We start from the raw sequence: 18,294 nt of genomic DNA, 5'->3' as shown, positions 1-18,294 counted from the left end.
TGTCTAAACATTTTTTTCCTACTGAAGTTTGTCTGAAGGTGGTTTCAAGTGGCAGCAACGAGCCAGGAACACTGAGCAGCCAGGCTGGCAAATGGGGTTAGCTGGGACTGCTTGCAAAGCAGAATTGTGGGGGTGGGGGGCACTGAGCCTCCATCTCAGTGCCCCGGAAAAGGGCAATGGGGAAGACACCCCTCATTTGACATAAATAGTTCATTCTTTAAAATACATAGATAGAAGCCAAGTCCAGTTTAGGTGTACACAGAGTGTACTATTTAACAGTTTCTGCAGAAAATCCTTTTGTAACTATGTATCTTGTAGAGTATCCATGTCCATATCATGCCTACTTAGAGTGAGGATAACCTTAGTGTCTCCATAACATTTATCATGACATCAGGGAAACAGGACAGGACCAGTTGACGAAGGATGCTGTGGATGGAAAGTGACAGCAATCCCCAAGGGGAGTCCCATTGCTCCAGAAGTATTCGGCATCCCACCCGTAGAGGTAGAGCAGAAAGAAAGTAATTGTGTAAAAATAAAAGAGCAAAAAGAAAGAAAGTGATCGTGAGAGGAGCACTCCAGGTGTGCCCGGATACATGAGTTACTTGCCTCAATGCTGCAACAATATCCCCGACAGAACCTGCTCACACAGTTCAAGGGGGAAGATGTAGGGGTTTTCTTCCAAATAGGTTGAATGACATCTTTTTGGCTTTGTTTCCCACTATGGATCTGTAAGGAAAGTTGGTGAGATCAGAACAGCTATTTAAGATCCACTTGAGTATGTCTGAAGAAGACTTGGCAGAGTGAGAGAACAGTGTGTGGAGGGGAAAGAAGGCTGGAGGAACGAGGGGAGCCCTGTCCACGTGGGCACTGGAAGCCTTTGAAAGTGCTGTGGGGTTCTGAACAAGAGCAAGGTAGGGATTTTAGCAGGATTTACTGGCTGTTGCTTGGAGCCTAGATAGGAAGGGACCCAGTGAAGAGAGGTAACAGCTTTTGACAAGACTCCTGGGAGAGGCAAATCTCTAAATTAAAGGAAAGGCCCTGCCAATGGCATTCAAAATAGGATTTCAAACACTTGATCCCAGGGGAAAGAAAGCATTTTGAGAGATGCAATTGCATATATTATTTTTAATCCTAAAGGATAGGGAATGAATGTTCCCTGTGAAAATGTTCTAGGTAATTTAGATTGCGGAGGGAAAAACATGGGGCATGAATGAAAATATATTACAGAAGCATTTTAGACTAGACCACGAGAACCCCTGTGGTGGTTGTTCCCCTCTACAGTCTTGACCTTGGGGGTCAGGATGAATGAGAACACAACGGGGTACCTGGGCCCCCAGCCCAGCAAATCCAGGAGTCACTCTGGTCCTAGGCTCTTTGTGCCTGGGTGGGTGGGGGAAGGTTTACTTTATTGGAGAACAGCAAATTCATCTCGTCAGTTTTCAAGGGTTCTAGCAAACCCACGAGTTCTAGAAGAGGTATTCTATTGAAGAGGGGTTTCTGGTAATCAGGAAGGGGACATGGTGAGAACAGACAAATGATTCTCTAGGACAGCAAAAATTCATCTGGCACATATCCACACTCGTGGGCCAGGCCCCATGAATGATGCTGGATGCACCACAGGCTGAAGATCCATCATCACTCTGTCTGAGAAGCTGCATCTAGGTTGCCCCGCCCCCCACTCCTCCCTTCTTCTCTGTTTTTTCTCAGCCTCCTTTGTGCATTATGCTCATTCATTGTCCCTTAAATGCTGCTCCCCTGAGCTCATCTTTTTACTCTCTTCTCGCTTTCCAACTCCCCCCGGACTCTTTCATTCAGTCCTGCGGCTTCAGTACCACTTAGATACTCATCACACCCGTACCCAGGGGTCCAGATGGATTTCCCCCTGAGTTCCAGTTCCTTGTGCTTGGTGTCTTTGGGACAGCTCCTTCGGTTGTGCTGTGGGACAGCAGACCACAAGCCTCCTGCGTTTTCTGCCTTGTGGAAAACTGTGCTCTTGGGGCCCCTCCCCCTCCAACACGTCTGGCTTTCCATTGACCTGTGGGGTTTGCTTACTTCACGCCTCCTGTTGCTCTCCTCTCCTCCTTGTCTTCTTTGGGGTCGCCCAAGTAAAGTGCGAAATGGAAGCCACTAAACTTGCCCTTTCTTGGTGCCTGTGTGATGTATGTAGACACGTGAAGAGGTGTGCATGCTTGGCACAGAGATCAGAGGAGGACCTGAAGCTCCCCCGCCCCTCTATCATTCTATGCCTTGTTATTTTGAGAAAGGATCTCCTGCCCAATCGGGAGCTTGCGGGTTTTTTTTTTTGTCCATGCTGGCAGCTAGCAAGCCCCGGCATCCTCCTGTCTCTGCTGCCTTCAGTTCTGCTGCTGCAGACACACAAGGGACCACGCACTGGTTTTATGCCGGTGCTGGGACCTCAACTCTGGTCCTCATGTCTGTGCAGCAAGTGCTTTTACTAGCTGAGCCATCTCTCCAGCCCCGGCCCGTGACATCTACCCATACTCTCTCCTGGTGGTTTCTCGCTTCACCGGCTCTTTCACACTGTTGCTAGGCTCAGCTTGCCCACCCCACAGAGGAGTCTGTGACTCCTCTTGTGCTGGTCTTGATGACGTCCCATGCTCACTAAGAAGACTTAGACCCTCTATGCCTCCTGCTGTCTCCAGCTTTGCCCTTAAGCCCTGGATCCCGAGCTACCAACCTGGTTCAGTTTGAAGCATCCCTGGCTGGCTCACAGCCCAGCGCGTTTGTGGCTCCTGTGGCTGGTTTCCCTTCCTTTCTGCCTCCCCTTCCTCTATGGCAGACTCCTGACCCTCTTTCCACATCAGTGGACACCCTCTCTCTGGAGCCTTTTCTGGCCTCTGCACCCTCACACCTCTGCCCAGCATAGCCATGGTACACTTGCTGCATTTATTGGCATAGATCCCACAGTCCTCTGCACTCTGGATGTCGTAGAAAGCTCATGCTCATTGAGTACTTGCTTATCACGAAACACGGAGCAACATTGTCTTCCCTTCTGAAGATCATTCTGCTTCCTTGCTCTCCTGTGCTTGGAACAGAGTCAGGAGAAGAAGAAAATGGGGGGACTAAGCCCTCTTTCCCCAGGGCACTTGCTTTCTGCTTTCCCTAATGCATTTTATGAACTATGGATCTATATTGGATTGTAAAGTCATGGCGGGGAGTAGACTGGATGACCATTTCCTGAGTCCTCAGAGCCTTATTCTCTGGGCTCCTTCTCATCCTATTGTTGCCATTGCTTTGTGCTGTGGCCTTGCTTTGTGGATGCAGAGGATCTTGGGACGATCAGGAAAAATCATGGGCTTACTAGTGCCCCAAATGGAGTTGCTGGTCCATTAAGCCTCAAATGAGCCCGGTCCCTTTATACTCTTCCTGCTTGGGGTACGCAGTAATGGAGCATGGCAAGAAAAGCCCTGCAGTCGTGGGTGTCTTCAAAGCCACGTTTCTTAGTCAGAAGGGAGGCAGACTGGAGGGGAGTTTTGCCTGTTTAGGATGAGAGATGACTCACTGAGCGTGATTGGTGACACTGAATAGGTTTCTTTTTGACCTAAAAGTTACTTTAGATAGATAGAAAACAAACAAACAAACAAAAAAAACCAACTTTCCAGCCCTCCATTAAAAGAACAAGACAGCCCAGAACGGAGTGTTTGGAACACAGGGCCGGGTCTCCTTCTTCGTCCTTTCTAGAAATTGTGCACTCCCTGGTGCTCGGGTCGTTTCGTCTTCTGAGAGCTTTAACACTTCAGTCTGGATGTCTGACTCTGAAAACACACAACACATCCAGGACTGCTTCCACACGCTGACTTACCAACATCAGCTTTTCTTTGGAGCAGGTATACGAACTCAACATGGTAAGTGCTAGTAAGGATGAATGGGTACATACAGGAGTGGAACAAATTCTACTCAAGAGCCTCCTATTTATAAGCACTCCTAAGTCCCACCTGAAGGCAGAGAGGTAGGGTGTGTGATCATCCCGGGCTGTGGCTGATCAAGGAGGACTTCTCGGTGGTGGTGACACACGTGAGTTGCTAGAAGTTTGTCAAAAAACGGAGTAAGAAGAAGGGAATGGGGGAACAAGGCCCTGTTTCTTCAGGACAGTGGTAGAACCAGGTGGCTTAGTGTGGGCAGGCTTGGGTTTGGTTGGAGTAAAGGTTGTTTGTAGGGGTGTGGAAGTGGGTGGGACAGGGGATAGGTGAGTGCCAGGTCCTGGATGGGAGTCTTGGAGCAAGCCACAGGGAGTCTGCTCTTTACCCTGGACCTGGGCCACCTGCAGCGATCAGCTTCCCTGGAGCGGCTGTGATGTGCAGGATGGAACTAGAGGACAGGACACTGGGAACTGTGGCCGTGATTCAGGTGAGAGAAAATGGGCATCTTGCTGAGGCACTAAGAGAGGGCAGGTATGAGGCAGGGGGCCAGCCTGCTCTTAGCCACCTCTTTCTCTTTCTGTTGGCTCTTTAGGCTCTTAGACCTTGGTCTGTTCTGTCTTGAATTTATTTTTTAAGGTTTTTATTATCATACATTAATTATACATAATAATGTACTTCACTTTGACTTCTCCTCCTCCTCCTCCTCCTCCTCCTCCTCCTCCTCCTTCTTCTTTTTGAGACAGGATTTCTCTGTGTAGTTTTGGTGCCTGTCCTGGATCTTGCTCTGTAGACCAGGTTGGCCTCGAACTCACAGAGACCCACTTCCCGAGTGCTGGGATTAAAGGCGTGTGCCACTGCTGCCCGGCCTGACATTTTCATACACATATATTTTGACCATGTCAATTACCCAACACCCCCCCCCCCTTTTTTTTCGCTGTGACTCAATGAATTTCATCATGGCATGGGCAGAAGGGTTATTTACAGGGACACAGACAACTTACCAGTGGCCGCCGCTCTAAAAGGGCTATCTTCCCCTCCCCCAGCAACAATTAACTGCTTATAGATCCTCAGGAGAGGGGGACTGCTGGAGTTTAAAATCTTTGAAAATGTCATTATTCTGTTATGCTGAATTACGTATGGCCATTTTCATACATGTGTATAACATACTTTGGGTACTTGGTCATATCCCGCTGCTCTCCCCTCCACTGCCCGTGAGTCCCCTGTGTCCCCCTAGAGAGTCCCACCTCTACCTGCCTGTCCTCTGTATGTACGTGATTTTATATATGCCTCTGTAAAATCTAGGGTCCTCAAATGAGAGAGAAAACATGTAGTAGTTGCCTTTCAGAGGCTGACTTAATGAGCTTAATATAATTATCTCCAGATGTGCCCATTTTCCTGGAGTGATGTAATTTCGTTCTTTGTGGCTGGAAACAACTCCACGTGTATATAAGCCATGTTTTCCTTACCCGGTCCTCTGATGATGGACTGCCAGGTTGCTTCCGTAGCTTAGCGATTGTGAATGGAGCTGTAACAAGCTGCTGAAGCGTTGGGGAGGGTAGGGTAGAGAGAGTAACGTTGAGCTCAAAGGCACAGCGCCCTTCTGGTGTCACTTAGGGGGCTTGCTTCACGTATATAGACTGGACTGCATTGGCTTTCTCAAAGGGAATAGCTCGATTAGCTTTACGCTAAGGAACCTTCACATACAGGAGTCACATGGAAACAGGACAAGCCACGTTCGGCTGCTGGGGCATCTGGAATCCTAGGAGGGCACGCTCCCTTCTCATGGCTGGCTACTGGCTGCCTTAATAGCTACAGGCAGGTATGGGTGGATAGCTACAGGAGGTGGATTCGTTGGCCGTTCACCAATCCTGTCCTCATCTTAACACTCCATCCCCTACACAGAAAGTGAATTCCACCTGGGCCTGGGGAAACCCTTTAGGGAGTCTGGGTGAGCTTTAGGCTGGGGCTTGTGGGATGCACTGGGGCTGATGTGCAGGTATCTTGGGAAGGATTTCAGGGCTTGGGGGTAGGTGGGAGGTGAGGTAGGGAGGTGAGAGGGAGTGGATTGCCACCTCCAGCCAGTGATCCTGCCGTCATTGCTGTACTCTACCTGGGTTACCAGGCAGACTCACATTGCTGGGGGACGATGGAAGCCCTGAGGTGGCTGTGTTTTAGGTGTTCAAGAGATCTCTAGTCCTTTGGATGCTGTTAGCTTCCAGCAGTGGGACAGAATGGAGATACTCAAGGTTAGGTGTCTGAAGACAGAGTTGAGCCTGCCCCTACTTACCAAAAAAGATTACTAGAGCTCATCTCTCTGGGCCTTAGTTTCCTTACCTGTGAAGGGAGAATAGGTAAGAGTCACTGCCCTCCATAAAAGGCCTTGTGAAGGTAAGCTAGATTCAGATATGCCTAGGTGTGTGCCAATTCTGCTGCAAGCTCTGAAGTCAAGGGATGTGTCTTATTCATTTACATACCCCCAGTACCAAGCATGGTACAAGGCAAGCTCAAATGTTTGTTGATTGAGTTTAAGAATGAACAATATAGCAAAGTCTACAAGACCTGGGAAAACCAAGTAATATAAGATTACTAAGAAGTTACTCAACCACCAAAAATCTGGCCTCCCCATGTGCTCCTGTTTTTTATCCCTACACAGGCAATGGTGAAACGTTCTGAATATTCACAAGGAAATGTTTGAAAAGGAATGAAAGGGAAATTGTCTCCCAACATTTTATTTCTTTTTTAAAAAATATTTTTTTCAGAATTTCATACATGTATGCATATGTTTTGACCACATCCACCCTTCACCCAACGTTTCCTGTCTCATCAGCTCTCTGCAGCTCTTTTACTGCTATGCGCTTTCCTGTGGGAGCTGTGATGTATGATAGGCCATTGCTTTATGATACACTATCCATTACTGATGCACTCTGTGAGGAAGAGCTCCATCACTACTAGGGAGTAGAACGAGCTTCCCCCCGCCCCCCCCCCCCACAGGCCAGAAAACATTTTCATGCCTGGCTGAAACAAATTCCTTTCTGAGTTCTGAACAGAAAAGCCTTGTTTCCTAATTGTTCCTTTCCTGTGCTCTACTGCAGAAGTGATTTCCAAGTCAGGTTATTCAAGTTTTGGTCCTGACTCTGCGATACGACCACTTGACCGTGGCTTAGCCATCCAGCCTGTCTGGGTCTCGTTGCCTGTATCTTTGCAGTGGAGCTGTGATGGCTGTGAGCATGTACTTGCAGGCCTCCAGTTGGAGGATGTGTAACTGACCAAGAGCTGTTGGGAGCTTCTGTGAAATCCATTGCCCGAGTTGTATGGAAGGTGTGCTTCTCATGTGCTCTTCTCAGCCAGAATTGAACTTGAAAGGATGCCATGGTGGGATTGCTCATGGGAGACCCAGAACTTCCAGGATGGCTGACTTTGGCTCAAGAACTCTTGGACAGATTTTTCCAAACCTTTCTTAGCCTGCAGGTGGTCCAGAGTGCTAACAACCATTCTCTCCCCTCTTCTCTTTATTCAAGGGCAGACTAACATAATGTCTGATGGCTGCTGTAGCCAATCTGACACTCCATCATTTCTTTTCATGTATTCCCCTCAATAAAAATATGAGCACATTTATCTCCCCTTTGGCATCTGCTTCTAGGAGAATCTGGATACACATAGTGTGATAAATGCCAGACTGAGGGTCAATGCAATGGTGACAACAGTGTTTATTAGAATGGTAGGCATTGATTGAGGCGCTCATTCCACCACCAGCACCGCCACCAACACCCACCACCCACCACCCACCACCCACCACCCCACTACCACACCACCACCACCACCACCTCCACCACCACCAACACCATCACTACTACAACCACCACCACCCACCACTCACCACCCACCACTACCACCACCACCACCACCACCACCACCACCACCACCATCACTACTACAACCGCCACCACCACCATCAGCTACCACTGCCCTATCCAGATTCGTTTCTTTGTAAACAAAGACAGAGACCATTATGACTCATCTCAGGTCACTAGGCAGCTTTCTGCTAGAGTGAGAGCATCTATAGTTTTTGAGAATAAACAGAGGAATGAAAATACCCTCTGAAAATGTATTCAACCTCAAGGGGAAGCAGACTCCAGATCCATTTCTAGCTGCTGAAATGTGCAGTCATATTTGCTAAAGCAGCCAACTCCATTTTTAGTCAAATGCACAAAAGGTTTTGTAACGTTCTGAAGTCCCCGCCAGGACTCCTGACATCTGCAAATATACTCCACTCAGCAAACCAGGACAGCTCATTTGCCGTTCCTGAGAGCCCTATGAGGTTAAAAAGAAGTGGAGTTATTATTTACATTTCACAGATAAGCAAACCGAGAACCCAAGTGACAGTTTCAAGGTCACCCAGTTGATGGTTTGGGGATAAAATTGTTTGCTGGCTCCAGTGCTTTGCAAACTGAGGCATTTTTTGGATTTGCTTCAGACTCTGTTCCTGGGGACAGTCCTTAGCAAACTGGTACAAAGAGCTGGCCTAAAGCCTAGAGGACGTTTCTCAAGCCCAGTTCCAACTAGCATTGGGAGTGCTGGGATTTTCTAGAACCATCCCTTCTGTACTGACTGGAAAAAAAGATCTACCCACAATAGCTTTGGTTGAGTTCATAAGTATACAGCAAGTAAATGTAGAAGAATCAATAGCAAGTAGCAGATAAAGAGAAACAGAGATTAGATAGCAAAGTATCATCAAATCAGGTACTCACCCCTCTAGGAGAGATGACTAGCATAGCCTGATTCAGAAAACAAACAAAAGGTAACATCATCATCTTGGGGCCAGGGCTATAAACATTCAGCCGAAATTGACTGGGGAAGCCCCTGTAAGGCAGCCAGCTAGGGTTTCCCAGCGAGAGTCTGTACAGGACAGTGTGCTCCCCTTGTTGAGACTTCTGAGTTAAGGAACACATAGTAGCCAACAGACATCACCAGGGCACCTGACATCAGCAGAAACCACTGGGGAAGCTAAGGCCATCAGCTAGAGTCCTGAAGGACAGAGCTCTGGGTAGAGCATCCTCTGCGGTCTCTCCATGGATGAGCTTCTCGCCTCCTGTTCCTACTGCCAGCATGTTTATCCTAGAAGATGAACAACAGCAACCTCATAGTTCACCTAATGGCTGTCCTCACAGACACAGTAATGTTAATGCCTTTAGATGCTTGCTGCTTTCTTTCCTCTTTGGTAGAGTTAAGAGGGCAGCCTTCCCTGGGACAGGGAGCTTTTGTGGTGGTGGTGGTGGGGATAAAAGGGAGCACCTCCTTGCTCCCAGAGACTTCTCCCTAGTTTCATGAAAACTTAATATATAATGAATTTTGATCATATTCACTCCTCTCCCAATTCCTCCAAGGCCTACTCCTCTTCCCTACCCACCCAACTCTTATGCCCTTTTTCTTTTAAAGTCTGTTGAGGTCTGTTTGTGCTGCCCATACATTCTTGTGTGTGTGTCTCTTCTTCCATAGTGATCCCTGAGCCGTGGGAAGAGGAGGTGTGATACAGTCGTCCCATGTAGGGCTGAGCATTCTGCACTCTTTTATTCTCTCACTTCGACAAGTTGTGGGCCCCTGTGTTGACGGCATCTACTGCAAAAAGAGGCTTCTCTGTTGAGGGTTGAGAGACACACTGCTCTATAACAATTAGTCTTGAAGAGTCAGTTTAATACAACGTCTCCTTAGTAGAGTAATAGTGGAGGTTCTCCCGTAGGGCCTGTGACCTGTGTAGCCACAGGTTCCTGACATTTTCAACAGGCTTAGACAGCACATGACAATTCACCTGCATCTGTGCATTATATTTGGCCTCTAAACTGTTTATGTTATAGGGCTTTTTGAACTTTATTTTGTAATATATGAAGTAGATTGATTTTAATACATTTGGGGCCAAATGCAAACAAAAACCAGTTAACTGTAAGCTTTTATTTTTCTCTTAGTCCTGTCTTTTTCTTGTCTATCTCATGTCCAGCTGCAAGATTATTTATTTACCCTTAAGTTTAATGTTTTAATATTTAATTTACACATTTGTTTTAATCATAACATACTCTCCTCCTCAAGGAGTTTGGATCCAGTTCTTTGGAGTATGGTGCAATGACTGCTTTTGGCTGCTTCGGAGCTTTTTGGGACATCAGTAAAAGGACTATGGAGGGGGAGGCACTAAGGAGAGGTGGAACGTATGGTGGTTAGGATTGGGCATGTCAGATGGTTCAGTTGCCCTGGGTGGGAAGTGGTTATGGTGGCCAAGGATTGGCCTTCCTTAGTCAGCCTTGTTTGAAATTTAAGACTTAGAACCTGGATAATATCTATCTACAAATGAACAGAAACCAAGGGCATAACACACCCAATATATGGCCTGATGTCTCAGGATTCAGCCTGGGAGAGACAGGACAATATATTGCCACATAGCAACTTTCTGAGCTCTGGAAGTGGGGAACCCCATCAGCTGTCTAAGGAGGCAGGAGGCACCTTGCCTAGTCTCTGGGGTCTGTTCACTGTTAAGCAAATGCTTATTGTTGAGGTAATTCATGTTAATGCTTATTTGTGGTGGTAATTCTGAGGTTGTGATTGCATGTAGTTTAAAATAATCATTACTAACAATGACAGCAATAAGAAAAAAAAAAAGCACCCTTTCTTTGGCGCTGTACCGAGAACTGAAGATGGACTTTCTGCTGAGTCATGGCACATACCTCTCATCCCAGCATTTGGGAGACAGAGATAGGAGAATTTCGAGAGTCAGTCTAGCCTGGGCTACATAGTGAGCCCACAGCTGTCTAAATAAAGAAGAAGAAAGAGTGATGATCTCTGACTCCAAGAGCTTGCAGGCTTGTGGAAAGAGAGGCTGTGGAGACAGGCTTGTGAGTCTGTACGGAAGAGTCCAGATGGATTTCACTAAGGAGGCAGCTTTGGCATGAGAACCATGTGGGTATGAGTTTGCAGGTTCTGGGCTGCTGTGTGGTGGTGCTGTGTCCGAGAGTTTGCTTTTCCGTACTGGTGCATCCTCATTATTTTTAGTCTGACAGCGCTTGTCTGCGTCGTGTATGTGATCTCACTGTGCCAACGCTCCTTCGGGCCATCTTGATCGCCTTATCCAGTCATCATTGGTTGGCTGCCTACTGTGTGCCAGACACTGTACTGGTCCCTGGGGACAGAGAAGTGAGGGGGTTGATATGGAGCCTGACTCTGTAGATCTTTTAGTCTAATGAGGGATCTGGGAGGTGTTAGTAGCCTGGGGCAGTGGGTGCTGAGCCAGGGAGACAAAGCTAACAGAAGTATGTTTATTTCTTGGGACGGCTAATGAATGCTCGCAAGCATAGTGCCCTCAAACAGCAATTTATAATTAGTTGGTTTCTTTTGGAGGCTGTAGAGGAGAAGCATTTTCTAGTGGGGTCCCATCTCTTGGCTCACAGCTTCATGATTCCAACCTCTGCTTTTGCCTTTATTCTCCCCCTGTATTACTGTCATGTGGTCTTGTGATGACACCTACCATCTAGGATAATCTCCCAACTTCAGGATCTTTAATCACATCTTGCTATGTAAGGTAATGTTTTCATGTTGGAGTTAAGATGTGGGTTTCTTTGGAGGCTATTTTTTTTTTTCTGCCAACCTTGGGGTAGATGGGAAGAGGCACTTCAAGAAGTAAGGTTTAACTCAAGATTGAGGGGCCCGAGTTGGGTGGAAGTGGAAATAGGGAAGTGACTTCAGAGGCTACGAGGTTGGTCTAGACAAGACATGTCCCAATGGCCTGCATGAGGCTGTAGCCATGAATGGAGAGGCAGAATGGATGAGAAATTCAGGCAGTGCTGAAGAAAACTGTCCTAGATGAAGAAGACTCTCATTGGGGTCTACAAGAGCAAGTGGGAACCTGAGTTCAATGTCTTTAGAGGAGGGTCAAAGAACATAATGCCTAACTGGATGGTTCTAACTTAAAGACAGTTTGGAGACTATGGAGAATTTTCTATTCATGTTAAGTCCAAGAAGAATTTAATATCAAATAACGGCTGAACAGAGTAATATCTAGCAAAAGGATGGTCAGCCTAGTCTCAAAGAGAAAAACTGATTTTTAGGGCCTAGGACAGCAGATATTTATAGACATAGAGTTTTCTAAGCAACCACCCCTCTAGACAGGTCTGGGCAAGGTGGGGCCTATTTTCAAGGATGAGTGACATGACAGAATTACTTTGACAGCCCCATTTTAGAGATGGAGCAGCTTAGTCCCCCTGGGGCAGGATTATTTGCCATATGTATGCACTAATACCTTATTTAACAACAGCCAGGGTGTTACCCAAGCAGAGGCCATAACGAGAATCAGGATAATCAAAGCAAGAACATATCTAAGTGCCGTGGCTGCTCATTGCCGCACCAGACAGATCTCTGTAGTTCATGGCACTACCTCCAACCTCCTGCTCTGGCAGAAAAAACTGCCAGCTTAATGTATTTAGTTCTAAGGCAATGAAATTGCCTTTATAGAGAACCAGGGACCTTAACAAGTTCTGCGTTCTGAGCACCAGGGGAAATTTCATTTCTAATGGCTTCTTATTGGATGACAACCGGAGGAAAAAATTCCTTTGCTAATAGCTCAGGAGTGGTTACACCAAAGTCATTGCATTTTCTATTAGGCAATGCACTTGGGATCCATTTTATTCTTCTTCTTCTTTTTTTTTTCCCGGGCAAGAGGGCTAATTGACATAAACCATCACTCTCCCTTCCTTCCCCAATTACAGCCACCTGTCTGTCAAGTCCCAAACCTCTCCACTGTGCCTGACCTTTGACCTTTCTTCCTTAGCTTGGGATCAGCTTCTTTGTTTCACTTTGTGAGAAGACAGCCTTTTAATTATGCTCTCTCCCATCTCTCTGTGCTTGTGTGTGTGTGTGTGTGTGTGTGTGTGTGTTTTCCGTCTTTTCCGGCAGGGGAAGTGTATGTATGAATATGTGTTTGTATGTGGATTTGTTTGAATGTGGATATGTGTGCCTGTGTGTGTGAAGGTCAGAGGTCAATGTCAGGTGTTTCCTACTGTTCTTTACTTTTTTTTTTTTTTTTTGAGACAGGGTGTCTCATTGAATTAGAAGCTCAACAATTGGATAGACTGGTTGACCAACAAACCAAGCGTCTGCTTGCCTCCACCCCCCAAGTGCTAGGGTCACAGATGTGGGCCGCTGTACCTGGCTTTTTGTGTGGGTGCTGGGAATCCTCATGCTTGCCTGAGCCATCTCCCAGTCTCCAAGGTGGGCTTTGAAAGTCACTGGATGTCCATCTCTTCTCTGTTTCTGTACTTGGACAGAGTAGGTGTGGATCCCTCTTCAGCCTGAATAATAGGCTTGTTTTTCAAATATGATGATTTGTACATGTTTGAACATGGGAGCTGAGGGAGAAGAAGAGGTACAAATAAATATACATAGCTTTCCAGTTTGGATCCTTGTAGGAAAATATAAATGTTTCTAACTCACTGATAGTCTTCCCTCTAGAATTAAGACTCCTGATGCTCACTTTTAAGAACTCATTAAAAACAACAAAAACCAAGTACTTAACAACTGATCAAATCCCCCAACTGCAGGCTTGGTGAACCAGTTTTTCATCCTTACATTTGGAAAAACTGCTGAAGGAAGACATCTGTTTTATGTTTCTAATGAGTTTAGTGTTTCGTATTTATAAACAAACTCTCTCCTCTTCTCTACCTGTTTCCTCAGTGGCCGTACCTGCAGCAGCTCCACCAGTGTGCCAGCCTAAGAGTGCCACTAACGGGCACCATCCGCTTCCCCGCCTCTCCATTTCCTCCCGAGCCACGGTGGTAGCCAGGATGGAAGGCGCCTCCCAGGGAGGCCTGCAAACAGTTATGAAGTGGAAAACAGTGGTTGCCATCTTCGTGGTTGTGGTGGTCTACCTCGTCACAGGTGGCCTTGTCTTCCGGGCATTGGAACAGCCCTTTGAGAGCAGTCAGAAGAACACCATCGCCTTTGAGAAGGCAGAATTCTTGAGAGATCATATCTGTGTGAGCCCCCAGGAGCTGGAGACATTGATCCAGGTGAGCTGGGAATGTGCTTAACATACAGTAGCCTTTGGCGATGGATGATGGGGTAGATGTTGCCTTTGTGGGTCACCAAGTTTTGTTTTTGGTGATCAGGGAAATCTTCTCTGGGGAGGTCACATGTGTGACACTTTAAAGAAGCCAGCAAGTGAGGGGTATGCCAATGTGGGAGAAGAGGGACCATGACATGGGAATAGACTGTCATGTATCTTGTGTCTTCAGATCTGGTGGCCAGAGGTGGCAGCAGGCAAAAGAATCCTAGATATTTTCAAATTCAAGTCCATTAATACATGCTGACTAACTCTGGTCTGAGCTTTCTGGGAAAGAGCTGGGATAACAGAGTGCCCTATAAGTCAAAGAAAGGAATGAGTGTAAATAAGCATGGCTGTATTAACCAGTTCAGGGTTAAGGAATATGAGAAAGAGAGAAACAGTCTGCAGATGTGTGCATGAAGAAGGTATTTATGGATCGTAGAGTGGGTTTATGGGGGAGAAATAATGAAGATCAGAGTAACACTCGTCACCAGACTGTTTGTTTTAAAACATGCCAGACTCAGTACTAAGCCCTTTACAGTCTCTGCATATCAGTGGGGGAAAGCTACACTAGAACATGGAGGTAGAGAACTGGGAAGCCAACCAGCCTCAACAGAAGTAGGGTGGGCTTGCTGGAGTGGCCGGGGATAGTGACAGGCCAAGGGTCATCTGAGGTGGTGGGAGTGGAAGGAACAGGCTAGAGAAGTCTGGAAGCTTGAGGAGGAGAGAGAAATGGTTGAGAGTTCTCTGTAGGATTCCTACCTTGGAGGCGAAGGAGGTGAGATGCCTCAGAAGTTGAAGTTAGGGCTCCCTTTCAGGCAGCCTCTTGAGCTGGGAAGAATTACGGGGAAGGTGATGAAAATCACAGAGACAAGGGAGAGCCTCCCCCTGTTTCCTGGGTTTCTAAAGTTTGGAAGGAAAGGGGTGGAAAAGATGGCTTGTACAATTCCCTCTGGCTCTGGGGTCCTGTGCTTAGAGTTCCAGTGAACACAGCATCTCAGGATTGTATAGCATTTACAAATCTGGGCTGGCCTATTCCCCTTTCCCTTATATCATGGATCAGGGACAGCGGGATATCAGAGGCAGCCACCTCAGAGTAGCTAGTCTTTCTAATTTGTCTCGGCAGTATGACTTCCTCTTAAGTAAGTTGGAGAACAACCTCCCTTCTCTCTGAATAAATATGCTCTCATAATGGTTCTCTTCAGTTTTTATTAAAAAATAAAACTTCAAAATCCAAGGGCAGTGTTTCATGGCACTCTTTTATAATGATAATAATTCAGTTCTTTGGATATCTTTACCTTTTTTTCTCTGCCTTTTGTGAAAAAAGCTGCCAGATCTGTGTTAGCACTGTGATGTACAAATTAATATAGAATCTGAGACCATCTATGCCAGATAGAATGGGAGAAGCAATTGTGAACTATTTTTAAGTAAAAATATAATTAATTTACACATGGTGTGTGGTAGGAACCTTATATTTAACTACAGTGAATGTCATAGCCTTAATGATGATCTGTTTTGAGTCTAAATCACATGTGAATTCCCTTCTTTAGACAGGAACCATGAGGATAGTGAACATGTCTTTGAATCCATGTGTACATGACCTGTATGTTACTTTGTGTCTGATTATTTCCCCATAGCTAAATACTTTGAGAAATATCAGAGTACATCTGGGACATGTGTGATGTCACAAGATATCTGAGCTTATTCATGCATTAGCTGATTAAGTAGTGCTTTATTTATCCAGGCTTTGACCCTCTACTTTATGAAAGGATTCAGACAACATAGAAGGATGGTGTGGAGAGCACGCATGTCCTCATTCTGATGATGCAATTAGCCCAACTGTATTTCAGTTTTATTTTGTTTGCTTATTTATATTTATTTATTTTTAAAGTGATATATGAAACTGTATATGGGGTACCCAACAGTATTTTTTAGAATGTTCAAATCAGGGTAAATATATTTATCTTCTCAAATATTTATCATTCTTTACGAGGGAAACATTAAAAATTATTTTGCATATTTATTCAATGTGTGTGTGTGTGTGTGTGTTGTGTGTGTGTGTGTGTGTGTGTGTGTGTAGTGGTGGTGGTGGTGGTGGTTGTATGTGCCATGGTGCACTTTGTGGTGGTCAGAAGACAACTCACAGTAGTCAGTTTTCTCCTTCCCATGTGGTTCAGGTCATTGAGCTTGGCTCCAAGTTCCCCTATCCCCTAAGCAATCTCACTAGCCCTCCAAATTCTTACTTCTAGCTTTCTTTACAATGGCACTATCTTGTTGTGCATTAGAATGATGGGAACTCCTTTTCCTATCTCACTGTAACTTAATACTCTTAGTCAAGTTTTCTCATGACACCTTCCTCTCTTACCAACTTCAATTACTATTCTTAGTTCAACTTAGTTCTATGAGATCAACTTTGTGTGTGTATGCATTTGTGTGTGTGTGTGTGTGTGTGTGTGTGTGTGTGTGTGTGCAGTGTGCATGTATGTGAGCATGAATACACACACATTTAAAAGCCAGAGTTCCACCTTGGGTGTCATTCTTCAGGAGCCATATACCTTATTTTTGAGACATTGTTTCTCTCTAGACTGGGACTAGTCAAATAGGTGAGCCCCAGAGATCTTCCTTACCTCTGTTCCCCAGTGCTGAGATTACACATGTATACCACCATGCCTGTTTTTTTGTTTGTTTATTTTTTCATGGATTCTGGGGTTGGAACTCATTTTCCCGACCAAGCTAAGATCACCATCCCTTAAGATCAACGCTTATATTGATGTGAGTGAGATTGTGCAATGGTTTGTTTACCTCTGTGATTCCTCTGTTTTATGAAGTGTGTAAACACCTAAGATGATATTATAACCATTGATAAAGAGCTATAGATGTCTGTTAGGAAGTGGGCACTTTACAAATATTATTTCATTCAGTCTTTACAACAAAGATTCCTCTGGTTTGGGCATGATGTATCCCCAAAGGCTTAAAAACTGAGGGCTTAGTTGACCACTGATGAACTTTTAAGAGTGATTGTATCATGAGGATCAAATCTCATCCGTGGTTGGATCCATTGATGGATTCATACCTTGATGGCATTACTGGGAGGTGATGAAAACTAGGAGGTGATTACTGTTGGAGGGAGTAGGTTGGTCGGGGCCTGCTTGTCTTGAGGTAGATCTTGTCTTGACATGCTCTTGCTGTAATGTCTCCCAGTTTCCTAGCAACCAGTAGATGAGCAGCTTTTGCTCCACTACACACTTCTTTTCATGCTTTTTTGCCTCAGCATACACCCCTAATAATGGAGCCAAGCAACCGTGGATGGGGATGGCACCTCCCAAACTGTGACCCAAATAAATAACTCTTTCTTCTCTTAAGTTGACTTTTTCGGGTATTTTTCATGGTAACAAAACTAACTCTATGTTCTATATTGGCATTATTATCCTTACTCTTGATTCTCTCTCAAATACTTGCCTGTATTCAATCTTTCCATTATTTAGGAAGTAGAAAAGTACGGGAGTGCCTTGTATGTAACAGAAAGAACTTTCTGTTTCTTCTCTCCATACTCATTGAGTATCAGTCTTAGACCTGGGATATTTTCCAGTCTGTCTGCTATGACATAAGTGTTTATTCTCATGTCTAGCTACAGTCTTTATTTCAATATGCATTAACTAGTTTTAAATGATACATTATGTTGCCAGTAAGGAATAAGGTCATTGGATTTGTCCTTCAAGTCTTGATACTTGATGTGCATGCAAGCATCCATGCTTGTGGACCAGTGCAACAACTGCATACTTTGTCTCTGCCCCGCTCTAGATATAGAGCTTCTAAGAAGCATGATATTTAAAAGTGGTTTTCCTTCACATTTGGAAGGGTTTTCTGTGAGTTGTGATCTATTGGAAAAATATTATTGCGTCTCCCTTTAATTGGGAAGGAGTGACCAGTGGATAGAAATTTAGATTTCATGTGTAGATTGTATAAAACTGTCATAAAGCAAAACTGGAAGGCATAGTTTACATTACTGAGAACAAATATAGAATATTCACAACAGCAGAATTCTGACAAAATGCCCAGATAGCTTGGAAGAGCTGAAGTTGGGGATGGATTTTCTGATTAATGGAATCATTTTGCTACTGTGGGACCCCTGAGAGGCTGATAGTTCACTGTCCCCGAGAATCAGCAAACGATAGCTGTTATAGAGGAGATAGTCTCATTTATCATTTCATCAGCTTGTGTATCCTTCTATGTATTCATTCTTGGAATTGCTGCAGAACTCTTCTGGGAACAAAGTTATGAATTGGGTGCTTGAGTTAGACAGGATGAGACCAAGACACAGCTTGGGTAAATTGC

The 18,294-nt window shown here is 45.3% G+C and overlaps 1 protein-coding gene across 2 annotated transcripts in view; it reads left to right on the top strand.

Annotated features, from left to right (window-relative positions):
- Positions 1-18,294, top strand: part of Kcnk10 (potassium two pore domain channel subfamily K member 10) — a 137,207-nt gene that overhangs the window by 42,124 nt on the left and 76,789 nt on the right. For both annotated transcript variants that reach the window (XM_037210766.1, XM_037210765.1), the window contains exon 2: positions 13,590-13,924. In XM_037210766.1, the coding sequence (XP_037066661.1) occupies positions 13,590-13,924 (335 nt within the window). The remainder of the gene's footprint in view (positions 1-13,589; positions 13,925-18,294) is intronic.

Source organism: Peromyscus leucopus, chromosome 14 (assembly GCF_004664715.2).
Source record: "Peromyscus leucopus breed LL Stock chromosome 14, UCI_PerLeu_2.1, whole genome shotgun sequence".
Classification (NCBI taxonomy): domain Eukaryota; kingdom Metazoa; phylum Chordata; class Mammalia; order Rodentia; family Cricetidae; genus Peromyscus; species Peromyscus leucopus.
The sequence above is the reverse complement of the archived record's forward strand: the minus strand, read 5'-3'. Positions and strand labels throughout refer to the sequence as shown.